This window comes from Crinia signifera, unplaced genomic scaffold (genome assembly GCF_055691185.1).
Source record: "Crinia signifera unplaced genomic scaffold, ASM5569118v1 HAP2_SCAFFOLD_207, whole genome shotgun sequence".
Classification (NCBI taxonomy): Eukaryota; Metazoa; Chordata; class Amphibia; order Anura; family Myobatrachidae; genus Crinia; species Crinia signifera.
In genome coordinates this window covers 52,523-78,344 of record NW_028142100.1, presented here as the reverse complement: position 1 = coordinate 78,344, position 25,822 = coordinate 52,523, and the positions used below count along the sequence as shown (strand labels likewise).

The 25,822-nt window shown below is 52.5% G+C and overlaps 3 protein-coding genes across 3 annotated transcripts in view; 1 reads left to right on the top strand and 2 right to left on the bottom strand.

The window, feature by feature from the left end:
• Positions 1–25,701, top strand: part of PDZD8 (PDZ domain containing 8) — a 95,402-nt gene extending 69,701 nt beyond the window's left edge. Inside the window, exons 4-5 of the mRNA XM_083168025.1 lie at positions 22,543–22,699; positions 22,802–25,701. Coding sequence (XP_083024151.1) covers positions 22,543–22,699; positions 22,802–24,921 — 2,277 coding nt within the window. The 3' untranslated portion in view covers positions 24,922–25,701. The remainder of the gene's footprint in view (positions 1–22,542; positions 22,700–22,801) is intronic.
• Positions 12,911–14,733, bottom strand: LOC146053794 (uncharacterized; the record flags this gene model as incomplete). The annotated part of the gene is made up of 2 exons (XM_083168026.1): positions 12,911–13,739; positions 14,638–14,733. Coding segments are annotated over 2 exons (804 nt in total), but the record flags the coding sequence as incomplete, so codon positions are not given.
• On the bottom strand, positions 16,206–19,427 carry LOC146053791 (uncharacterized). Its single transcript, XM_083168023.1, has 3 exons — positions 18,686–19,427; positions 18,066–18,560; positions 16,206–17,101 (listed from the first exon to the last, which is right to left on the bottom strand). The coding sequence occupies exons 1-3, from the start codon at positions 19,397–19,399 to the stop codon at positions 16,325–16,327; spliced, it is 1,986 nt and encodes a 661-aa protein (XP_083024149.1). The 5' UTR covers positions 19,400–19,427; the 3' UTR covers positions 16,206–16,324.
• Positions 25,702–25,822: the final 121 nt, after the last annotated feature.

Below are 25,822 nucleotides of genomic sequence, written 5' to 3'. Positions count from 1 at the left end.
ACTCTGTGCTGCTGGGGACCCTGCTCCTCCCACTATATAACTCTCAGTCTGTGGCTTCCTGCTGCCCCCATTCCCCTCCTCACATCATGTCACTGCCCCTGTCACATGCAGTCCTGTCCTCACTGACACATCACTCATCTCCTGATATACTCTGTGCTGCTGGAGACCCTGCTCCTCCCACTATATAAATCTCGGTCTGTGGCTTCCTGCTGCCCCCATTCCCCTCCTCACATCATGTCACTGCCCCTGTCACATGCAGCCCTGTCCTCACTGACATCACTCATCTCCTGATATACTCTGTGCTGCTGGGGACCCTGCTCCTCCCTCTATATAACTATCAGTCTGTGACTTCCTGCTGCCCCCATTCCCCTCCTCACATCATGTCACTGCCCCTGTCACATGCAGCCCTGTCCTCACTGACACATAACTCATCTCCTGATATACTCTGTGCTGCTGGGGACCCTGCTTCTCCCACTATATAACTCTCAGTCTGTGGCTTCCTGCTGCCCCCATTCCCCTCCTCACATCATGTCACTGCCCCTGTCACATGTAGCCCTGTCCTCACTGACACATCCCTCATCTCCTGATATACTCTGTGCTGCTGGGGACCTGCTCCTCCCACTATATAACTCTCAGTCTGTGGCTTCCTGCTGCCTCCATTCTCCTCCTCACATCATGTCACTGCCCCTGTCCTCACTGACACATCACTCTTCTCCTGATATACTCTGTGCTGCTGGGGCCCCTACTCCTCCCACTATATAACGCTCAGTCTGTGGCTTCCTGCTGCCTCCATTCCCCTCCTCACATCATGTCACTGCCCCTGTCACATGCTGCCCTGTCCTCACTGACACATCCCTCATCCCCTGACATACTCTGTGCTGCTGGGGACCCTGCTCCTCCCACTATATAACTCTCAGTCTGTGGCTTCCTGCTGCCCCCATTCTCCTCCTCACATCATGTCACTGCCCCTGTCACATGCAGCCCTGTCCTCACTGACACACCACTCATCTCCTGATATACTCTGTGCTGCTGGGGACCCTGCTCCTCCCACTATATAACTCTCAGTCTGTGGCTTCCTGCTGCCCCCATTCCCCTCCTCACATCATGTCACTGCCCCTGTCACATGCAGCCCTGTACTCGCTGACACATCCCTCATCTCCTGATATACTCTGTGCTGCTGGGGGACCCTGCTCCTCCCACTATATAACTCCCAGTCTGTGGCTTCCTGCTATCGCTGTCCCATTTCCCTACATGAATGGTAATGAGAGCTGGCAGATGCAGGGTAATTAGTGATATGAATACTCAGCTGTTTCATCTCTGTATAATTCCCTGCACGTGTCCTGTACCCGCAGACACTGATCCATGTCACCAGCCGCAGCACCAGGGTCGCCCTCGCTGCCTGTGCCCAGAGGACACATTGGGTCTGACAGGACCAATAGGGGATTCTGCTTGGCGTAGGTTGTCCCCCATTGGCCAGGCTCTCCGAGGGCAGAGTTGTGGAGACGCTGCAGCCGGAGGCTGGGGTACTTACATCTTATTCTGGGGACTCACAAGGTTGAAGGCAGAGACGGTTATTTCCCGTTCTGTGCACGTGGGGCGAGTACATGTATGTTCTGTGCACGTGGGGCGAGTACATGTATGTTCTGTGCACGTGGGGCGAGTACATGTATGTTCTGTGAATACGAGCGCTTCTGCATGTAGCACACGCGTGTTAGGTGGATATATTCTGTGCGTGGTGAATCTGCCCCCCTGTAGTGGTCACACTACACACGAGTGAGTCAGGCGTGGGCTGCGGTGGATGGGCACAGCGCGGGGAACCAGCAGCAGCAGAGTTAATGCACGACCTGTAAGACGAGTGAGTCAGACGTGGGCTGCGGTGGATGGGCGCAGAGTTAATGCACGACCTGTAAGACGAGTGAGTCAGACATGGGCTGCGGTGGATGGGCGCAGAGTTAATGCACGACCTGTAAGACGAGTGAGTCAGACGTGGGCTGTGGTGGATGGGCACAGCGCGGGGAACCAGCAGCAGCAGAGTTAATGCACGACCTGTAAGACGAGTGAGTCAGGCGTGGGCTGCGATGGATGGGCACAGCGCGGGGAGCCAGCAGCAGCAGAGTTAATGCACGACCTGTAAGACGAGTGAGTCAGACGTGGGCTGCGGTGGATGGGCACAGCGCGGGGAACCAGCAGCAGCAGAGTTAATGCACGACCTGTAAGACGAGTGAGTCAGACGTGGGCTGCGGTGGATGGGCACAGCACACGGAACCAGCAGCAGCAGAGTTAATGCACGACCCGTAAGACGAGTGAGTCAGACGTGGGCTGCGATGGATGGGCACAGCGCGGGGAGCCAGCAGCAGCAGAGTTAATGCACGACCTGTAAGACGAGTGAGTCAGACGTGGGCTGCGGTGGATGGGCACAGCGCGGGGAACCAGCAGCAGAGTTAATGCACGACCTGTAAGACGAGTGAGTCAGGCGTGGGCTGCGATGGATGGGCACAGCGTGGGGAGCCAGCAGCAGCAGAGTTAATGCACGACCTGTAAGACGAGTGAGTCAGACGTGGGCTGCGGTGGATGGGCACAGCGCGGGGAACCAGCAGCAGAGTTAATGCACGACCTGTAAGACGAGTGAGTCAGGCGTGGGCTGCGATGGATGGGCACAGCGCGGGGAGCCAGCAGCAGCAGAGTTAATGCACGACCTGTAAGACGAGTGAGTCAGACGTGGGCTGCGGTGGATGGGCGCAGAGTTAATGCACGACCTGTAAGACGAGTGAGTCAGACGTGGGCTGCGGTGGATGGGCGCAGAGTTAATGCACGACCTGTAAGACGAGTGAGTCAGACGTGGGCTGCGGTGGATGGGCGCAGAGTTAATGCACGACCTGTAAGACGAGTGAGTCAGACGTGGGCTGCGGTGGATGGGCACAGCGCGGGGAACCAGCAGCAGCAGAGTTAATGCACGACCTGTAAGACGAGTGAGTCAGACGTGGGCTGCGGTGGATGGGCACAGCGCGGGGAACCTGCAGCAGAGTTAATGCACGACCTGTAATACGAGTGAGTCAGACGTGGGCTGCGGTGGATGGGCCCAGTGCGGGGAACCAGCAGCAGCAGAGTTAATGCACGACCTGTAAGACGAGTGAGTCAGACGTGGGCTGCGGTGGATGGGCACAGCGCGGGGAACCAGCAGCAGCAGAGTTAATGCACGACCTGTAAGACGAGTGAGTCAGACGTGGGCTGCGGTGGATGGGCCCAGCGCAGGGAACCAGCAGCAGCAGAGTTAATGCACGACCTGTAAGACGAGTGAGTCAGACGTGGGCTGCGGTGGATGGGCCCAGCGCAGGGAACCAGCAGCAGCAGAGTTAATGCACGACCTGTAAGACGAGTGAGTCAGACGTGGGCTGCGGTGGATGGGCCCAGCGCGGGGAACCAGCAGCAGCAGAGTTAATGCACGACCTGTAAGACGAGTGAGTCAGACGTGGGCTGCGGTGGATGGGCACAGCGCGGGGAGCCAGCAGCAGCAGAGTTAATGCACGACCTGTAAGACGAGTGAGTCAGGCGTGGGCTGCGATGGATGGGCACAGCGCGGGGAGCCAGCAGCAGCAGAGTTAATGCACGACCTGTAAGACGAGTGAGTCAGACGTGGGCTGCGGTGGATGGGCACAGCGCGGGGAACCAGCAGCAGCAGAGTTAATGCACGACCTGTAAGACGAGTGAGTCAGACGTGGGCTGCGGTGGATGGGCACAGCGCGGGGAACCAGCAGCAGCAGAGTTAATGCACGACCTGTGAGACGAGTGAGTCAGACGTGGGCTGCGGTGGATGGGCACAGCGCGGGGAACCAGCAGCAGCAGAGTTAATGCACGACCTGTAAGACGAGTGAGTCAGACGTGGGCTGCGGTGGATGGGCACAGCGCGGGGAGCCAGCAGCAGCAGAGTTAATGCACGACCTGTAAGACGAGTGAGTCAGGCGTGGGCTGCGATGGATGGGCACAGCGCGGGGAGCCAGCAGCAGCAGAGTTAATGCACGACCTGTAAGACGAGTGAGTCAGACGTGGGCTGCGGTGGATGGGCGCAGAGTTAATGCACGACCTGTAAGACGAGTGAGTCAGACGTGGGCTGCGGTGGATGGGCACAGCGCGGGGAACCAGCAGCAGCAGAGTTAATGCACGACCTGTAAGACGAGTGAGTCAGACGTGGGCTGCGGTGGATGGGCACAGCGCGGGGAACCAGCAGCAGCAGAGTTAATGCACGACCTGTAAGACGAGTGAGTCAGACGTGGGCTGCGGTGGATGGGCACAGCGCGGGGAACCAGCAGCAGCAGAGTTAATGCACGACCTGTAAGACGAGTGAGTCAGACGTGGGCTGCGGTGGATGGGCACAGCGCGGGGAACCAGCAGCAGCAGAGTTAATGCACGACCTGTAAGACGAGTGAGTCAGACGTGGGCTGCGGTGGATGGGCACAGCGCGGGGAGCCAGCAGCAGCAGAGTTAATGCACGACCTGTAAGACGAGTGAGTCAGGCGTGGGCTGCGATGGATGGGCACAGCGCGGGGAGCCAGCAGCAGCAGAGTTAATGCACGACCTGTAAGACGAGTGAGTCAGACGTGGGCTGCGGTGGATGGGCGCAGAGTTAATGCACGACCTGTAAGACGAGTGAGTCAGACGTGGGCTGCGGTGGATGGGCGTAGAGTTAATGCACGACCTGTAAGACGAGTGAGTCAGACGTGGGCTGCGGTGGATGGGCACAGCGCGGGGAACCAGCAGCAGCAGAGTTAATGCACGACCTGTAAGACGAGTGAGTCAGACGTGGGCTGCGGTGGATGGGCACAGCGCGGGGAACCAGCAGCAGCAGAGTTAATGCACGACCTGTGAGACGAGTGAGTCAGACGTGGGCTGCGGTGGATGGGCACAGCGCGGGGAACCAGCAGCAGCAGAGTTAATGCACGACCTGTAAGACGAGTGAGTCAGACGTGGGCTGCGGTGGATGGGCACAGCGCGGGGAGCCAGCAGCAGCAGAGTTAATGCACGACCTGTAAGACGAGTGAGTCAGGCGTGGGCTGCGATGGATGGGCACAGCGCGGGGAGCCAGCAGCAGCAGAGTTAATGCACGACCTGTAAGACGAGTGAGTCAGACGTGGGCTGCGGTGGATGGGCGCAGAGTTAATGCACGACCTGTAAGACGAGTGAGTCAGACGTGGGCTGCGGTGGATGGGCACAGCGCGGGGAACCAGCAGCAGCAGAGTTAATGCACGACCTGTAAGACGAGTGAGTCAGACGTGGGCTGCGGTGGATGGGCACAGCGCGGGGAACCAGCAGCAGCAAAGTTAATGCACGACCTGTAAGACGAGTGAGTCAGACGTGGGCTGCGGTGGATGGGCACAGCGCGGGGAACCAGCAGCAGCAGAGTTAATGCACGACCTGTAAGACGAGTGAGTCAGACGTGGGCTGCGGTGGATGGGCACAGCGCGGGGAACCAGCAGCAGCAGAGTTAATGCACGACCTGTAAGACGAGTGAGTCAGACTTGGGCTCTGTGTGACCTAAAATCAGTGCTAATTAGAGGCCTGTGAGACAGAAATCGTTCCGCAGACGGCAGCTGACAGCGGGCATCAGCTGCACATTTCTCCTCTGCCGCTATCGGAAATCAATAGTGTAACACAATTATATTCCAGCCAACAGAACGCGTTATTTATCCTGCAATCCGAGGGAACGCAGGAGATGGGAACACGGCCTAATCACCTGCTCTGCCACTCGGTCACACACACTGCGCTCTGCCGCTGTCACACGCACACACAATGCTCTGCCGCTCAGTCGCACACACAGGCCGCTCTGCCCCTCGGTCACACACACAGGCCGCTCTGCTGCTGTAACACGCACACACAATGCTCTGCTATCGGTCACACACACTGCGCTCTGCCGCTGTCACGCACACACAATGCTCTGCCGCTCGGTCACACACACTGCGCTCTGCCGCTGTCACACGCACACACAATGCTCTGCCGCTCAGTCACACACAGAGGATGCTCTGCCGAACACACACACAGGCAGTCCAGTCGCACAGTCTGAACAAACAATATTACAGAACCACTAGCGCTCCCTCCTGTTCACAACAGGTGTACATAAAATAAAGGAATATGTGTTCCAGTCAGGTGTACATCCAGAGACTTCAGATGCTGAAGAGACCTGAAACAATATAAATTGCCTCCAAACACCCTCATAAAAGAGGTGTATGGTGAATGGAGACAGTTCAGACAAATTTGGTGCAATACGTCTGGTATCCAAAAAATTAACAATTTATTCGGTTTAAAAACACTCACAAAGCATATGAGGCATATATAGCATATAGACAAATCCCACAGGGCAACAACAGCTGGGCTAACTTCCCGTACAGTTCTTCTCACCACCAAAGATGTACCGCGGTGACAGGTTGGAAGGGTCCGATAGCCGGCTCAGGACACCTTGACCACAACGGGGATGCAGCAGAGGAAGTCCACAGTGGGGGATCCAACACACTTAACGCGTTTCGGACGCTCTGGTCCTTCGTCAGAAGTGTCCTGGACTCTATATTTCTACCCATAGTGATGTAGTGGCAATATCCGGTTTGTTTGCACAGCTGAAAAGGGAAGTTTCAATTGCGTTCCATATCAGCGATTTCCGGAAGCGGAACTGTCATCGCTGTCTTCCGGAAGTAGCTTGCGTGCCATTCATGCGTTCCACGACTCCGTGGAATCAGGAAGTCAGCCAGTATTATAGACTTTGGACACGCTAATGTGCCTTTACATTCCAGCACTGAGTAATAAATAATAAAGTGAATTATTGCAAACAAAGGGATAAGACGCTGCATTTACATAACTTTATTGGGCATAAAAAGAATCCTAAAAACATTTAGTCGCACAGAGGGGGTGGGATCTGGTGACGTGTAGGGATGAGCCCCATGTCCGGTGACGCAGTCAGGTGACCTGTAGGGATGAGCCCCACGCCGGGTGACGCGGTCTGGTGACCTGTAGGGATGAGCCCCACGCCGGGTGACGCGGTCTGGTGACGTGTAGGGATGAGCCCCACGCCGGGTGACGCGGTCTGGTGACATGTAGGGATGAGCCCCATGCCGGGTGACGCAGTCTGGTGACCTGTAGGGATGAGCCCCACGCCGGGTGACGCGGTCTGGTGACGTGTAGGGATGAGCCCCACGCCGGGGGATGCAGTCTGGGGACCTGCAGAGATGAGCCCCACGCCGGGTGATGCGGTCTGGTGACGTGTAGGGATGAGCCCCACGCTCTGGTCCTTCGTCAGAAGTGTCCTGGACTCTATATTTCTACCCATAGTGATGTAGTGGCAATATCCGGTTTGTTTGCACAGCTGAAAAGGGAAGTTTCAATTGCGTTCCATATCAGCGATTTCCGGAAGCGGAACTGTGTCATCGCTGTCTTCCGGAAGTAGCTTGCGTGCCATTCATGCGTTCCACGTCTCCGTGGAATCAGGAAGTCAGCCAGTATTATAGACTTTGGACACGCTAATGTGCCTTTACATTCCAGCACTGAGTAATAAATAATAAAGTGAATTAGTGCAAACAAAGGGATAAGACGCTGCATTTACATAACTTTATTGGGCATAAAAAGAATCCTAAAAACATTTAGTCGCACAGTCTGTTAGAGGGGGTGGGATCTGGTGACGTGTAGGGATGAGCCCCACGCCGGGTGACGCGGTCTGGTGACGTGAAGGGATGAGCCCCATGCCGGGTGACGCAGTCTGGTGACCTGTAGGGATGAGCCCCACGCCGGGTGACGCGGTCTGGTGACCTGTAGGGATGAGCCCCACGCCGGGTGACGCGGTCTGGTGACGTGTAGGGATGAGCCACACGCCGGGTGACGTGGTCTGGTGACGTGTAGGGATGAGCCCCATGTCCGGTGACGCAGTCAGGTGACCTGTAGGGATGAGCCCCACGCCGGGTGACGCGGTCTGGTGACCTGTAGGGATGAGCCCCACGCCGGGTGACGTGGTCTGGTGACGTGTAGGGATGAGCCCCACGCCGGGTGACGCAGTCTGGTGACCTGTAGGGATGAGCCCCACGCCGGGTGACGCGGTCTGGTGACCTGTAGGGATGAGCCCCACGCCGGGTGACGCGGTCTGGTGACGTGTAGGGATGAGCCACACGCCGGGTGACGTGGTCTGGTGACGTGTAGGGATGAGCCCCATGCCGGGTGACGCAGTCTGGTGACCTGTAGGGATGAGCCCCACGCCGGGTGACGCGGTCTGGTGACCTGTAGGGATGAGCCCCACGCCGGGTGACGCGGTCTGGTGACGTGTAGGGATGAGCCACACGCCGGGTGACGTGGTCTGGTGACGTGTAGGGATGAGCCCCATGTCCGGTGACGCAGTCAGGTGACCTGTAGGGATGAGCCCCACGCCGGGTGACGCGGTCTGGTGACCTGTAGGGATGAGCCCCACGCCGGGTGACGTGGTCTGGTGACGTGTAGGGATGAGCCCCACGCCGGGTGACGCGGTCTGGTAACGTGTAGGGATGAGCCCCACGCCGGGGGATGCAGTCTGGGGACCTGCAGAGATGAGCCCCACGCCGGGTGATGCGGTCTGGTGACGTGTAGGGATGAGCCCCACGCCGGCTGACGCGGTCTGGTGACGTGTAGGGATGAGCCCCACGCCGGGTGACGCAGTCTGGTGACCTGTAGGGATGAGCCCCACGCCGGGTGATGCAGTCTGGTGACCTGCAGAGATGAGCCCCACGCCGGGTGAAGCAGTCTGGTGACGTGTAGGGATGAGCCCCATGCCGGGTGACGCAGTCTGGTGACGTGTAGGGATGAGCCCCACGCCGGGTGACGCGATCTGGTGACGTGTAGGGATGAGCAGGGTGACGCAGTCTGGTGACGTGTAGGGATGAGCAGGGTGAAGCAGTCTGGTGACGTGTAGGGATGAGCAGGGTGACTCAGTCTGGTGACGTGTAGGGATGAGCCCCATGCCGGGTGACGCAGTCTGGTGACGTGTAGGGATGAGCCCCACGCCGGGTGACACGATCTGGTGACGTGTAGGGATGAGCAGGGTGACGCAGTCTGGTGACGTGTTGGGATGAGCCCCACGCCGGGTGACGCAGTCTGGTGACCTGCAGAGATGAGCCCCACGCCGGGTGACGCAGTCTGTTAGAGGGGGTGTCCAGTAACCCACACGTTGCCATATTCTTCTCTCTGTCCTGTGCATCTCCTGGACTAATTGGATTAGAGGTTGTACATGTCAGTCAGGTGACTGATACTATTACCATGATTGTGGCCCCGGGGCCGGTGTACTGGGCGTCTGCCCTAAGTGGAAGTGACACTGTGCGGCTGCCGCAGCTGCGGGCGATGTGCGCCCTTTATCTAGAAGCAGCGAATGTGACATGCAGTATTCCCAGAGCGGATCTCTGTGACACGGTGACCTGCGTGCCTGTCTCATGGCTCTACTCCTGCAAAGTGTAAGCTCTTGGGACCAGCTCTTTTTCTCAGACGCTTGTCACCCCCCCGCCCAGCCCTGGTGTTTGGGAGAGAGGGGGTAGTGGCTCTGTAATGAGAAGGAAATTGCTGCCTTTGGGAGGGTCTCTGCTAAATGCCAGCTGCCAGCCGCCGCTTCTTCCCTCTGCTCCTGTAATTGGCTTATTTAAAGTGTCTCTATAATTGTAAACATTTTCTTTTCATTGCGCACAACCTGAGGAGCTGCAGGACATAATGTGCATGAAGGGGTCGGATGCTGGCATTATGGACAATTATAGACCTGGGCTCTGTAATTATAATGCCGGCTGCTTCCCGGAATCTGCTCCTTATTCCTGGGAAAGTCCTGTTCCTTCTCTGTAGTGGGATAGTGGTGTGCGTATAGGCCTGGCGCAGGTAGATGCCCAGTAAGGTGATGGTCGCAGGCCATGCCGCTGTTCCTGCGAGGTGGTGCCTGCAACCAGCATTATGTGCCAGTGACCTGTATGAGGGTCAGATATGTAGGTGTATGTATAATATATTGTCATATTCCTCATATAGTATCTGCCCTGGGTGCCATCAATCAGGATATTTTAAGATAGTCCATATAAAACAAAGCGCCACTCCAAGGACTTGTGAAGAAAAAACTCTTTATACAGGAAACATGGGTACACAAAGGTCCGACACTCCCTGCCAGCAAGCCACGGTGATGGGTGGTGTTGGTTATCTACACACATATATATATTATAGTATATTCTGCTGGGTGGCAATTGTATAACAGGTAGAAGGCGGCACTCTGGGGCTATGACCTTCACAGGTATCCAGTGAATCCATGTTTTGGTTAATAATAACCTTGGTCAGGATAGAAGCGATCATTAAACCTGATACCTGTGAAGGTCTGTCTTTACTACTAGCCCCAGAGTGCCGCCTTCTACCCCTACTAGGTGCTGGGTGAGAATGGGGGTGCAGCACCACTAGATGGACCCTCCTGTTAGTGAGGGCAATATCAGAGTGTACCTGCCAGTGTATTCCTAAACCACGATCACACCGATTAATAAGGCAATACTTTTAATAACAAAGTTGGATCCATGGAATTATTTTTTTCTTGATATCCCATATGGTTTCTCAGTCCAATATCAATTCAGACTTGTGGATTCAATAAAGCGGGATACCCATCGCGTTTGAGAACAATAGGTCTTGAGGCCCATACACACTGGGCGATTTTCAGCTGAAAATCGCCCAGTGTGTATGCCCCGTAGATTGCCGACTAGCGATGATGCGCGCTCCCGCATCATCGCTAGTTAAGTGGTTCATCTGCTGGTTTTACCAGCAGATGTGGCGATGATGGATGGTTTTTCATCCATCATCGCCATGTGTGTACGCCTGCCGGGCTGAAAGATTAACCACTTTCAGCCCGGCGGACCGCCCCGCCGCCCCCCGCCTGTCATAATACTCACCCTGTCCAAGTGCTGCTGCGCCGGCTCCATGCATCCTGCTCCGAGTCCCTGCCTGTCTGCTTGTCCCGCCCTCCTGCTCACCACGGAGCACTTATCCCTCACCCGGCAATACTCTCTGCTGGCCCCGCCCCCCTGCTATGCTGAACACAGAGCACTGAGAGCAGGGGGCACTGCTGGCCACCAATGTTTTATGTTTAAAGCAGTAATATATACATTGCTGGCATATGCCAGCAATGTATATATTGCTGGAACCATTGGGCACCAATGTTAAATTTTTAAGGCAGTAATATATACATTGCTGGCATATGCCAGCAATGTATATATTGCTGGCACCACTTGCCACCAATGTAATGTTACTTATAAGCCAGTAATATATACATTGCTGGCACAGGCCAGCAATGTCTATATTATTGGCACCACTGGGCACCAATGATTATTAATTTGCTTGCGGCCCACAAATAATTATGAATTAGCCAGTAATATATACATTGCTGGCACATGCCAGCAATGTATATTTTAGTGGCATCACTGCCCACCAATGTTACTTACAAGCCAGTAATATATACATTGTTGACACAGGCCAGCAATGTACATATTATGGGCACCACTGCCCACCAGGGTTAAAGTGAGCAGGAACTGGGCGGAACTGCGTTCCATCAGTTTTATTTTGGAGGTGGAATGGTTCCGCCTCCGTCCGCATCGCTAAACAGCTGACAGCCGGGCAGAGCGGTGGGAAATCGGGATGTATCAGAGCATGTCCATCCGTCCGTGGCGTAGCTATTTTAAAATTATGTGCCAACTCACGGCTCGTGAGCCAATCACAGCTCGCGGGACGGCAACAAATGAGAAGCTGCCGGGCCGCGAGCACCGATTGGCTCGCAAGTCATTTGAAATAGCTGCACCACGGACGGACGGACCTGTTCTGAGACATCCGGGTTTCCCTCCGCTCTGCCCTGCTGTCTCCTTTCCCACACAGTGCACACCTCTGGCACTGGGCATGTTACCCCTGGCACTGAGAATGTAATACCTGGCAATGAGCATGTATGTAAGCGGCACTTATGTGGCATAATAAAAAATGGGCATTACCATGTTTGGCATATTGTGAAATGGGCATTACCGTGTTTGGCATATAGTATAATGGGCATTACGGTGTGTGGCATAATGTGTAATTGGCATTACTGTGTGCATTTCTGTGTCCCTGTCCCATAAAGCCATGCCCTAAAATTTTTGGCACAAAATGTTCAGTTTTTATTAGGTGTTGGGTTGTTTTGCACTGTGGGGCATCATTTGAATCAGGGGTGGTATTATGTGGCCACATTATTCTTTTCCTGACTGTGTGGCTGTGACATAATGGGGGGGGAGCAGGGGGGGGAGTCAGGGAAGCGAATTTCACCACTTTAAGCACTGCTGCGCACCAATGTATAGTGATAATAGTTATTAATGTAAACACTGCTGGAGCAGACCAGCAATGTATATGAGACAACTGCCACTGGCCATCAATGTATATTTTAATGGCGTTAATGTATACACTGCCGGCGCAGGTCAACAATGTATATGTTGCCACTGCCCCCCAATGTATATTTTGTTGTGGCGGTAATGTATACATTGCTGGGGAAGGTGAATGGATTTATCCCTACGTGCACGGTGGCAAATTAAATGGTAGTTGTGCACATGGGCGGGATGTTGCCCAGTCGGAGCAGAGTCAGGTAGCGTTTACCTGTTTGCTGGACTCCGAATATACACAGCCCAGCGATCAGTTCTGAATCAGGCCCCTAGAACAGAAATGCACTGCATAAAATGGCCCCTGCTCCCACCCTTGGAATACAAACCCTGCCCATTATGTAAATAGCCTTTTATATGAAAGATTTTCAGCAAAGTCTTTCGCCTCCTGAAAATCTCTTGCTCTTTGGGGAAAATAGCTCAGTGTGTACGCACTGCTTTGGTGACAAATATATCTTTCAGAGATTTTGGCAAAGTCTTTTGAAATGAAAATCTTCAAGTGTGTATGGGCCTTTGGTTCGCCATCTGTGTATCAGTCCACACAGTACCTGCAGTACCAGAAGCATTATACAAGCAAAGATCTCTACATCCAACATACACATTTGGAGGGTTTAATTAGCCAGTTCGTCAGTCTGGCTATTTAACACCCTCCAATCTGTATCTCCAGCACGCAGATACTGCTCTCGCTCTCTCTTTCTCTCTCGCTTTCTTTCTCTCGCTCTCTTTCTCTCGCTCTTTCTCTCTCTCGCTCCCGCTTTCTCTCTCGCTCTCGCTCTCTCGTTTGCTCTCGCTCTCTCGTTTTCTCTCGCTCTCTCTCGCTTTCTCGCTCTCTCTCGCTTTCTCTCGCTCTCGCTTTCTCTCGCTTTCGCTCGCTCGCTCTCGCTTGCTCTCGCTCTTGCTTTCTCTCGCTCTCTCTCGCTTTCTCTCGCTCTCTCTCGCTTTCTCTCGCTCTCTCTCGCTTTCTCTCGCTCTCTCTCGCTTTCTCTCGCTCTCTCTCGCTTTCTCGCTCTCTCTCGCTTTCTCTCGCTCTCTCTCGTTCTCTCTCGCTTTCTCGCTCTCTCTCGCTTTCTCGCTCTCTCTCGCTTTCTCGCTCTCTCTTGCTTGCCTTCGCTCTCGCTCGCTCTCTCTTGCTCTTGCTTTCTCTCGCTTGCTCTCGCTCTCTTTTTCTCTTTTTCTCTCTCTCGCTTGCTCTCGCGCTCTCGCTTTCTCTCGCTTTCTCTCGCTCTCGCTTGCTCTCGCTCGCTCTCGCTTTCTCTCGCTTTCTCTCGCTCGCTCTCGCTTTCTCTCGCTCGCTCTCGCTCGCTCTCTCTTTTTCTCTCGCTCGCTCTCGCTTTCTCTCGCTCGCTCTCGCTTTCTCTCTCGCTCTCGCTTTCTCTCGCTCTCTTTTTCTCTCTCTCGCTTTTTCTCTCTCTCGCTTTCTCTCTCGCTTTCTCTCTCGCTTTCTCTCTCGCTTTCTCTCTCGCTTTCTCGCTTTCGCTCTCGCTTTCTCTCTCTCGCTTTCTCTCTCTCGCTTTCTCTCTCTCGCTTTCTCTTTCTCGCTCTCGCTTTTTCTCTCTCGCTTTTTCTCGCTCTCTCTCGCTTTCTCGCTCTCTCGCTTTCTCGCTATCTCTCGCTTTCTCGCTCTCTCTCGCTTTCTCGCTCTCTCTCTTGCTTGCCTTCGCTCTCGCTTGCTCTCGCTCTCGCTCGCTTGCTCTCGCTTTTGCTCTCGCTCTTGCTTTCTCTCGCTCTCTCTCTTTTTCTCTCTCTCGCTTGCTCTCGCTCTCTCTCTTTTTCTCTCTCTCGCTTGCTCTCGCTCTCTCTTTCTCTCGCTCTCTCTCTTTCTATCGCTCTCACTTTCTCTCGCTCTTTTTCTCTCTCTTTCTCTCTCTCTCTCTTGCTCTTTCTCTCTCGCTCCCGCTTTCTCTCTCGCTTTCTTTCTCTCGCTCTCTTTCTCTCGCTCTTTCTCTCTCTCGCTCCCGCTTTCTCTCTCGCTCTCTCTCGTTTTCTCTCGCTTTCTCGCTCGCTCTCGCTTTCTCTCGCTTTCTCTCGCTCGCTCTCGCTTTCTCTCGCTCGCTCTCGCTTTCTCTCGCTCGCTCTCGCTTTCTCTCGCTCGCTCTCGCTTTCTCTCGCTCTCTCTCGTTTTCTCTCGCTCTCTCGTTTTCTCTCGCACTTGCTTTCTCGCTCTCTCGCTTTCTCTCGCTCTCGCTTTCTCTAGCTTTCTCTTTCTCTCGCTCTCTCGCTTTCTCTCGCTCGCTCTCGCTTTCTCTCGCTCTCTCTCGCTTTCTCTCGCTCTCTCTCGCTTTCTCGCTCTCTCTCGCTTTCTCGCTCTCTCTCGCTTTCTCGCTCTCTCTCGCTTTCTCGCTCTCTCTCGCTTTCTCGCTCTCTCTCGCTTTCTCGCTCTCTCTCGCTTTCTCGCTCTCTCTCGCTTTCTCGCTCTCTCTCGCTTTCTCGCTCTCTCTCGCTCTCTCGCTTTCTCGCTCTCTCTTGCTTGCCTTCGCTCTTGCTTGCCTTCGCTCTTGCTTGCTTGCTCTCGCTCGCTTGCTCTCGCTCTTGCTTTCTCTCGCTTGCTCTCGCTCTCTCTCTTTTTCTCTTTTTCTCTCTCTTATGTGCCAACTCACGGCTCGTGAGCCAATCACAGCTCGCGGGACGGCACCAAATGAGAAGCTGCCGGGCCGCGAGCACCGATTGGCTCGCAAGTCATTTGAAATAGCTGCACCACGGACGGACGGACCTGTTCTGAGACATCCGGGTTTCCCACCGCTCTGCCCTGCTGTCTCCTTTCCCACACAGTGCACACCTCTGGCACTGGGCATGTTACCCCTGGCACTGAGAATGTAATACCTGGCAATGAGCATGTATGTAAGCGGCACTTATGTGGCATAATAAAAAATGGGCATTACCATGTTTGGCATATTGTGAAATGGGCATTACCGTGTTTGGCATATAGTATAATGGGCATTACGGTGTGTGGCATAATGTGTAATTGGCATTACTGTGTGCATTTCTGTGTCCCTGTCCCATAAAGCCATGCCCTAAAATTTTTGGCACAAAATGTTCAGTTTTTATTAGGTGTTGGGTTGTTTTGCACTGTGGGGCATCATTTGAATCAGGGGTGGTATTATGTGGCCACATTATTCTTTTCCTGACTGTGTGGCTGTGACATAATGGGGGGGGAGCAGGGGGGGGAGTCAGGGAAGCGAATTTCACCACTTTAAGCACTGCTGCGCACCAATGTATAGTGATAATAGTTATTAATGTAAACACTGCTGGAGCAGACCAGCAATGTATATGAGACAACTGCCACTGGCCATCAATGTATATTTTAATGGCGTTAATGTATACACTGCCGGCGCAGGTCAACAATGTATATGTTGCCACTGCCCCCCAATGTATATTTTGTTGTGGCGGTAATGTATACATTGCTGGGGAAGGTGAATGGATTTATCCCTACGTGCACGGTGGCAAATTAAATGGTAGTTGTGCACATGGGCGGGATTTTGCCCAGTCGGAGCAGAGTCAGGTAGCGTTTACCTGTTTGCTGGGCTCCGAATATACACAGCCCAGCGATCAGTTCTGAATCAGGCCCCTAGAACAGAAATGCACTGCATAAAATGGCCCCTGCTCCCACCCTTGGAATACAAACCCTGCCCATTATGTAAATAGCCTTTTATATGAAAAATTTTCAGCAAAGTCTTTCGCCTCCTGAAAATCTCTTGCTCTTTGGGGAAAATAGCTCAGTGTGTACGCACTGCTTTGGTGACAAATATATCTTTCAGAGATTTTGGCAAAGTCTTTTGAAATGAAAATCTTCAAGTGTGTATGGGCCTTTGGTTCGCCATCTGTGTATCAGTCCACACAGTACCTGCAGTACCAGAAGCATTATACAAGCAAAGATCTCTACATCCAACATACACATTTGGAGGGTTTAATTAGCCAGTTCGTCAGTCTGGCTATTTAACACCCTCCAATCTGTATCTCCAGCACGCAGATACTGCTCTCGCTCTCTCTTTCTCTCTCGCTTTCTTTCTCTCGCTCTCTTTCTCTCGCTCCCGCTTTCTCTCTCGCTCTCGCTCTCTCGTTTGCTCTCGCTCTCTCGTTTTCTCTCGCTCTCTCTCGCTTTCTCGCTCTCTCTCGCTTTCTCTCGCTCTCGCTTTCTCTCGCTTTCGCTCGCTCGCTCTCGCTTGCTCTCGCTCTTGCTTTCTCTCGCTCTCTCTCGCTTTCTCTCGCTCTCTCTCGCTTTCTCTCGCTCTCTCTCGCTTTCTCTCGCTCTCTCTCGCTTTCTCTCGCTCTCTCTCGCTTTCTCGCTCTCTCTCGCTTTCTCTCGCTCTCTCTCGTTCTCTCTCGCTCTCTCTCGTTCTCTCTCGCTCTCTCTCGCTTTCTCGCTCTCTCTCGCTTTCTCGCTCTCTCTCTTGCTTGCCTTCGCTCTCGCTCGCTCTCTCTTGCTCTTGCTTTCTCTCGCTTGCTCTCGCTCTCTTTTTCTCTTTTTCTCTCTCTCGCTTGCTCTCGCGCTCTCGCTTTCTCTCGCTTGCTCTCGCTCTCGCTTGCTCTCGCTCGCTCTCGCTTTCTCTCGCTTTCTCTCGCTCGCTCTCGCTTTCTCTCGCTCGCTCTCGCTCGCTCTCTCTTTTTCTCTCGCTCGCTCTCGCTTTCTCTCGCTCGCTCTCGCTTTCTCTCTCGCTCTCGCTTTCTCTCGCTCTTTTTCTCTCTCTCGCTTTTTCTCTCTCTCGCTTTCTCTCTCGCTTTCTCTCTCGCTTTCTCTCTCGCTTTCTCGCTTTCGCTCTCGCTTTCTCTCTCTCGCTTTCTCTCTCTCGCTTTCTCTTTCTCGCTCTCGCTTTTTCTCTCTCGCTTTTTCTCGCTCTCTCTCGCTTTCTCGCTCTCTCTCGCTTTCTCGCTCTCTCTCGCTTTCTCGCTCTCTCTCGCTTTCTCGCTCTCTCTCTTGCTTGCCTTCGCTCTCGCTTGCTCTCGCTCTCGCTCGCTTGCTCTCGCTTTTGCTCTCGCTCTTGCTTTCTCTCGCTCTCTCTCTTTTTCTCTCTCTCGCTTGCTCTCGCTCTCTCTCTTTTTCTCTCTCTCGCTTGCTCTCGCTCTCTCTTTCTCTCGCTCTCTCTCTTTCTATCGCTCTCACTTTCTCTCGCTCTTTTTCTCTCTCTTTCTCTCTCTCTCTCTTGCTCTTTCTCTCTCGCTCCCGCTTTCTCTCTCGCTTTCTTTCTCTCGCTCTCTTTCTCTCGCTCTTTCTCTCTCTCGCTCCCGCTTTCTCTCTCGCTCTCTCTCGTTTTCTCTCGCTTTCTCGCTCGCTCTCGCTTTCTCTCGCTTTCTCTCGCTCGCTCTCGCTTTCTCTCGCTCGCTCTCGCTTTCTCTCGCTCGCTCTCGCTTTCTCTCGCTCGCTCTCGCTTTCTCTCGCTCTCTCTCGTTTTCTCTCGCTCTCTCGTTTTCTCTCGCACTTGCTTTCTCGCTCTCTCGCTTTCTCTCGCTCTCGCTTTCTCTAGCTTTCTCTTTCTCTCGCTCTCTCGCTTTCTCTCGCTCGCTCTCGCTTTCTCTCGCTCTCTCTCGCTTTCTCTCGCTCTCTCTCGCTTTCTCGCTCTCTCTCGCTTTCTCGCTCTCTCTCGCTTTCTCGCTCTCTCTCGCTTTCTCGCTCTCTCTCGCTTTCTCGCTCTCTCTCGCTTTCTCGCTCTCTCTCGCTTTCTCGCTCTCTCTCGCTTTCTCGCTCTCTCTTGCTTGCCTTCGCTCTTGCTTGCCTTCGCTCTTGCTTGCTTGCTCTCGCTCGCTTGCTCTCGCTCTTGCTTTCTCTCGCTTGCTCTCGCTCTCTCTCTTTTTCTCTTTTTCTCTCTCTCTCGCTTGCTCTCGCTCTCTCGCTTTCTCTTGCTCTCGCTTTCTCTTGCTCTCGCTTTCTCTTGCTCTCGCTTTCTCTTGCTCTCGCTTTCTCTTGCTCTCGCTTTCTCTTGCTCTCGCTTTCTCTTGCTCTCGCTTTCTCTTGCTCTCGCTTTCTCTTGCTCTCGCTTTCTCTCGCTCTCGCTTGCTCTCGCTTTCTCTCGCTCGCTCTCTATTTTTCTCTCGCTTTCTCTTTCTCTCTCGCTCTCGCTTTCTCTTGCTCGCTCTCTCTTTGTCTCGCTCTCGCTTTCGCTCTCGCTTTCTCGCTCTCGCTTTCTCTCTCGCTTTCTCTCTCTCGCTCTCTCTTTCTCGCTCTCGCTCTCTCTCGCTTTCTCGCTCTCTCTCGCTTTCTCGCTCTCTCTCGCTTTCTCGCTCTCTCTCGCTTTCTCGCTCTCTCGCTTTCTCGCTCTCTCGCTTTCTCGCTCTCTCGCTTTCTCGCTCTCTCTCGCTTTCTCGCTCTCTCTCGCTTTCTCTCTCTCGCTTTCTCGCTCTTTCTCGCTTTCTCTCTCTCGCTTTCTCGCTCTCTCTCGCTTTCTCGCTCTCTCTCTTGCTCTCTCTCTTGCTCTCGCTCGCTTGCTCTTGCTCTCGCTCTTTTTCTCTCTCTCTCGCTTGCTCTCGCTCTCTTTCTCTTTCTCTCCTTTTCTCTCTCTCGCTCTCTCGCTTTCTCTTGCTCTCGCTTGCTCTCGCTCTCGCTTGCTCTCGCTCTCGCTTGCTCTCGCTTTCTCTCGCTTGCTCTCGCTTGCTCTCGCTTTCTCTCGCTTGCTCTCGCTTTCTCTCTCGTTCTCGCTTTCTCTCGCTCGCTCTCGCTTTCTCTCTCGCTCTCGCTTTCTCTCTCGCTTTCTCTCTCGCTTTCTCTCTCGCTCTCGCTTTCTCGCTCTCGCTTTCTCTCTCTCACTCTCGCTTTCTCGCTCTCGCTTTCTCGCTCTCGCTTTCTCGCTCTCGCTTTCTCGCTCTCGCTCTCGCTTTCTCGCTCTCGCTTTCTCTCTCTCGCTCTCGCTTTCGCTCGAAGATGAATCAGACAGAGTGTTATGTGAAAACGTGTATTTCAAATAGGAATAAAACATTGTGCGGCCAACATATCGGGGCTCAAATGTCCCCTTCTTTAAGGCAAACCAGGTAGAATACAGCAAGCCCTTATAGGACACCTGTGGATTGAAGACCATCACATACCCCCCTTCCCCCCGCAGTCCGGTGGAGCTTACGGGATTAGGCAAGCGTTATTTCCTGCTGCCGGGGTTGCCACGGCAACGGATAGACTCTGCCGTCTCCTGTGTCAGCGAGTGGTTCCAGACTGTGAAGCGCAGTGTTTAGAAGCTGTCCCGCTCTGCACATGCGCTCGGGTTAGGGGAGGCGTCCACCCGTTACCGCAGCAACTCTGCCAGAAGGAAGTGACATTGGCCTATACTCGGAAGCTAGAGGAACGCAGACCGGACTGCGGGAGGGGCGTCTGTGACTGTCCTCAATCCACAGGTGTTCTATAAAGGTAAGAAGGTTTGCACTATTCCACCAGGGGACATTTGAGCCCCAAAATGTTGACCGCAGCATGTGTTTTATTGCTTTTTGAAATACCCGTTTTCCTATAAGACTCTGAGAGCCGCTTTCTGATTCATCTCCTCTACCTTACTGCCCACGGAGGGTACCGGAGCATCATTCTATCCACAGTGCTGGACCGACCGCCTACTCATATATACTCTAGTCTTAAGGCCCGTCCAAAGGATCTGGAAAGTTTATGCTTATACAATTATCAAAACTTTTGTAAAGTGAAAATATTTTCCATTGAATGGACCCCTACAGGTCTTTAACGCCTTCAGTTGTATGGCTGGAAATCTCTCGGGCTGAGCTGCAATGTAGGAGCGGGTACTTTTGTACCCAGGCCCTGGTCCCGCACCAAGTAGAGAACAGAGGGGGTGAGGCAGTATCAGCCTGTGCGCCGGGACACAACCCGCACCCCGTTGCCCATGCCCCATTTTTACCGGGGACCAGGCTTCGGAATATCATAAGCTTTCCTATGACAATGCATGAAAACAGAAATGGCACGAAGCCTATGACATCCTTAAGCACTTGATAAAGTAGTGTACAAAGGTTGAAGACGAAAGTTGGGATAGATCATACTGGAGTAGTTCAGTGACTTTAAAAATCTGGGTATTTGCCCTTTTAGAACATCTCAAAAGATGACTTCTGTGCAGGGCTAGCTACCATCCAATAGTAATTGCCCTCACAGTGGCAGGTGGGGCTCTGATAGAAACTTTCTTTCATAACGCATAAGGTCTTTCATGAGTTACATCACTTGTATTTGTGGAACATATCCACTTTTGTTGACGTATCACCGTGGACTCGCTAAGCCCTGATGAAGTCTCGCCTGAGACGAAACGTGTCGGGTGACTCAGTTTGTGAACATCTATTCTGTATTGAAAAATGCAGAATTTTACTTTTGACAAAAAGAGACCTTTTAATAAACACTTTTTATGGCCTTTGGGACAACAATTGAAACACAGGTGAAAGAGGTCTATTTAGAGATGATATAACCTGTTACGGCGCCATCCCACCATTGTTCTGCATATTCCTTGTAGCCTCTCTTTGGCTGTTGGGTGAGGCAGCCACTACTTACCTGTCAAACGAAGGGCGATAGATAGCTAGATATAGATATATAGAGCTTGGCTGGAGTAGGCACTCACCAAAGGCATATATAGATATACCAACTTGCATAGCTGCGGCACTCCAACTTGTGCAGTATCAGGGAGGGTGCCCGCCTAGATGCACTGGTCTCAAGCTGCAGGTGCGTATTGTAGAAACTGGATGAACGGCGGCACTCGCAGTATGAAATAAACAGCAGACCAGGATTATATCCCAACGTTTCAAACCCCCGTGGGTTTTTTATCAAGGTGCATTGAACGTTGGGATATAATCCTAGGGAGACATTACATACATTCCATTGAGACATTATACACATTACATTCAGAGCATTTAGACATCACTTGCGGGGATCACATGCCCGCCGAGCTGCACAGCGCCTAGGCAGCCATCAGCGGCACCACTGGTCGTTGCAGCAGCCAGGTAGGTGACAATATAAGCAGGGACAGTACAGTTATCACACAGGGAACACGTACCCGCTGAGCTGCGCAGCGCCTAGGCAGCTATCTAGGTGGGCACCCCCCCTGATACTGCACAAGTTGGAGTGTCGCACCTATGCAAGTTGGTGTGTGTGTGTATGTATGTATGTATATGTATGTATATGTATATATATATAGGCCAGAGCCAGGTGGTTAATGGCGGCCACAGTTAACCTCTTCAGCCCCAGCGCCCCGAGTGCTCATTTCAAATATACTGATGGTGCTAGGTGTGGGCTCCAAGGCCCTGGTTCCCCCTCTTGCGATCGATGCAGCCCGCCATGTCCACCCTGGTTTGCCTGGGGAGAGGGAGGTCAGGAAGCGGTCTCCCGGGCTGGCCCCGACATGTGAGGTGCTGCAGCCCCGGACCACCAGTGGGGGCTGCAGTGGGTCAGTGAAAGGACCCCTGGGGGGCCTGTGAGTTGGCAGTGGCAGGGCGCTGCAGCTGGGAGTCTGGACCCTCCAGAGCCTAGCACGCGTTGCTTGTAGTAGCACTGTTGGAAGCTGAGTGTCGGAAGCCGGCTCATGGACAGCACGTCTACCTCTTCGTGCCAGGGAAAAGGGGGAGCCGCCAGCAGGGGCTTGGGTGCATAAGGCTGGGGACTGCCGCGAGGCAGCACAGAATTAACCATCGGCTAGATGGAAGCGTCTGTGCCGCATGAAGCACTGTGTATGGGCACCTTTAGACCAACCACTCCCCTCTGTCATAGAGGACAATGATAAACATGTGCGTGCCCAACTCATGCACAACTGGCACTTAATGTGATTGGTTGGAAAGAACAGGGTGGACGTATCCCCTGTGGTATTGTGTGTGTTGGAGTAAGATAAACAGAGGGCTACTGTCCTGTGTATATTGTACATCTGCTTGTATCCTCTTGCCGTAACATCATCTTGTATGAAGTGCCTCCATAGGGGAGAGTCCTTTTCAGGACTTCTATTTGAGCAAATAAACATTCACGCTACATCCCCTATCCTGCCCTGGATCATTGTTCCCCGCCCACACCCCTATCCTACCCTCAATCATTGGTATCTTCCCCCCCACACACCCTATCCTACCGTGGATCATTGTTGCCCGTCCCCCACACCCCCTATCCTGCCCTGGATCATTGTTCTTTCTAGTCATCGAAGTGTAAACGTCATTTTGTCAGTGTAGTGTTGAGAATTGTAAAACATTTCAATTTTTTGTGTCTGTCCGACAGGTGGAGTTGATTAAAGGGACATCACAGAACATTGGTCTTATTATGGTCCAGGCCAGAGATGGGGACACGGGACATGTATGTGTGGAGACTGTGACCCCCAACTCTCCTGCTGCTGGAGCAGACCTGAAGAGAGGCGACCGTCTTATAGCGATAGGAGGTAATGAGAACTTGCTGGGGTAACTGGCTCAGCCAATGCCCAAATACCACCTCACCCCCTCCACCCTCATCTCCCTTACTTATATTTGTTTCTTTGTAACAGGTATCAAGGTTACATCATCAGTGCAAGCCTCAAAGCTCATTAAGCAGGCTGGCGACAGAGTGTTGCTGTTCTATGAACGACCAGCTGGACAGAACCAATATGGCGTAGGGTTCCATGACAACTTGGGGACATTGGATGATTCTGCTTTTCCTCAAACATTTGAGGAGGATTCAACAAGTCTCATCGTTGATCCAGAAATTAAAGAGTTGGACTCTGAATTTGAGGACCTAGCCAATGAAGTGAAGCCTCCGGGGGAGAGTAAAGATGACATTTTTCTGCCTGTAAATCAGAGTCCTAAACGCCTTGTAGGGAATCTTTCCACAAAGTCTTTGGGATCCATATCTCCTATCCTAAGTCGTAAGCCAAATCCACCAGGTTACCAAGTAGCATCGAAGCCTCAGGCAAAAGTTGTAAAGACTGTCCCAGAAACCCAAGACCCTTCTCAGCCCAGCAAAGTATCATCAGGATCTGGCAACAAGCCACCAGTACCCCCAAGACCTCAAGTTAAGCTTACTTTAACTACCTGTGAAAATCAGAATACTATTGAATGTGTTGAACCCTTACTTGACAAACTAGATAAAGCAGCTCCACCTCCTGTGAATGGTGATAAGCCAGCTGAGAAATCTGGAAAAGTGGATCTAATGGAAGAGATTGTTCCTCAGAAACCTGTGTCCCTGAAGCAAGATGCTGCAAAGGACAAGATATCTGAAAGTTCTACCAGTACAAAGGACAGTACAGAAGAACAGCATACCTGGGAATCTTCAGAAACTCTCTATAAGAGTCGACAAGGTCGTTGGACAAGGGCCTCTTGCATATTTGATGTGGAAAGCCACCACAGATATTTGAATGTAGCTCTTTGGTGCAGAGACTCTCTTAAGACTGGCAGTCTTTGCTGCGTTGGGCACGTCAGTATCAGACTTGAAGATATTTCTTTAGAATGCCTTTGCACATCTTCTCTGGAGTACCTTACCAACTTCAGGCTGAACCCCCCAGAACCGAAGGCCACAGTTAGTAGAACTGCATTGAGAAGTTTAAGCATGCATAAAGGATTCAATGAGAAATTCTGCTATGGGGACATTTCCTTAAACTTCAAATACTTGATGGAAGGAGAGTCAGAAAGCTCTAGTATTCTCCAGGAGAAAGAGAAGGATCCTAGCCTTCCAGATGACATGACCATGCTTCAGAAAGAAGAGATTCTGCTTACCCCTGCTAATTTGTCTGAACCAAAACACAATTTTCAAGATACTCAGTTTCAGAATTCAACTCTCTGTGATCACTGTAAAAAAAAAGTGTGGACGAAGGCTGCATCTCAGTGCATAATCTGTGGCTATGTCTGCCACAAAAAATGCCAAGAAAAATGCCTTGCAGAAAACCCATACTGTGTTTCTGTGGAGAAGAGAGTTGACCTGGAGTCCAAATCTCTAGGAAACAGAACTACGGGCATCACCAGACACATCATCAACACCAGTTCTCGCCTCCTGAACTTAAGGCAAGCTGCCAAAGCCCGGCAGCCAGACCAAGGTTGTGACTTGGTTGAACCGTCACCGAAACAAACGCCAAACACCTCAGACAATGAGAGCAGTGATACAGAGACCTGCGGGGCTAGCAGTCCCTCAAAGCGGTCTGCTGGAGGCTCTGGGAAATTAGTCCGGAAAGAGGGGGGTTTGGATGACAGCGTTTTCATCGCCGTCAAAGAAATTGGCCGAGACCTGTACCGAGGTCTGCCGACTGAAGAACGGATTCAGAAGTTGGAGTTCATGTTGGACAAGCTTCAGAATGAAATAGATCAGGAGTTGGAACATAACAATTCAATTGTCAAAGAAGAGCGAGAAAGTACAGATGCGAGGAGGAAAGCCCTGCTTTCTGCTGCCCTGTCTAAGTCCGGAGAGAGGCTTCAGGCCCTCACTCTGCTAATGATTCACTACCGCGCCGGCATTGAGGACATAGAATCACTGGAGAACTCCTCCTTGGCCCAACCCAGGAAGATAGCAAAGTATGATGATGAGTCCATGGTGGTACCAGAAGCTGTGGATATAGAGGAGGAGGAGCTAGTGCTGGAGGAGGAGACCAGTCACCACCCCTCTGAGGTGAACCTTGCCGATTCTCCAGAGGCAGACTAAGTGATGGTTCTACAAAGCCATCTTCTCAGTACTGATCATTCTTACCCCTTGGCATACTGATTTGCACTTATCATCTATGGAAAATCTGTAAGATACTGTACCAACTCCATGGCTTCTTGCCAAACGTTCCGTGGGATCTGTACCGTATGGGCTGTGCCGATGCAGTTGGCAGACTGGTGTTTTCCCACAATAGTGGCTCATTGTGAGCTATGTGAGAATGTGTACATTTTGCGGTTAAACCACATTTGATTTATTTTTTTTCCTTTTTATGTTGTAGCTGCCATTTTATATATATATATATGTGTTTGTGTATATGTTCCGTGGAAACATTTCTTTGGCGGGATAGTTTTTTCTGCTAGCGTTAACCACTTTATGGTAACCCTTTGCGGGCAGAGGAGAACATATAGGAAAGGCATCTCTGGCACCGTTCAGTGGGTTCTAGTGACCTAAGAATGATCTTGTAGAATTTTCTATCCTATATAAGTCGCACAAAGACCAAAGATAATCTGATTGTGCGCACACCCCACAGAATGCCGCTTTATTGGCCTGGCCAGCCTGTCATTTGTGGTGCTTCCAGAGAGTGATATAGATACTTTAGATGCACTGTATAACAGGCCTGTCGTCTGTAACTGCACACATGGGCCTCTGCTGGCTGTCCCCCCAACTGCTGCACCTTGTACGGTGACAATTTGCACACTGCCTCATGCGTAGGCACCAGTAGTACATTGGATGAGTCTAGTATTCGTGTATAATCTGTAAGTCTTCTCCATATGAGATCAACCCCCCCCCCCCCCCTAGTTACCAGATAAAGGTCTCTCCTATGTAAGATGACAGCATTTGGCTTTGGGAGACCTGAAATGAGGACTCGGGGTTGTATGCTGAATGCATATAGATGAACCAG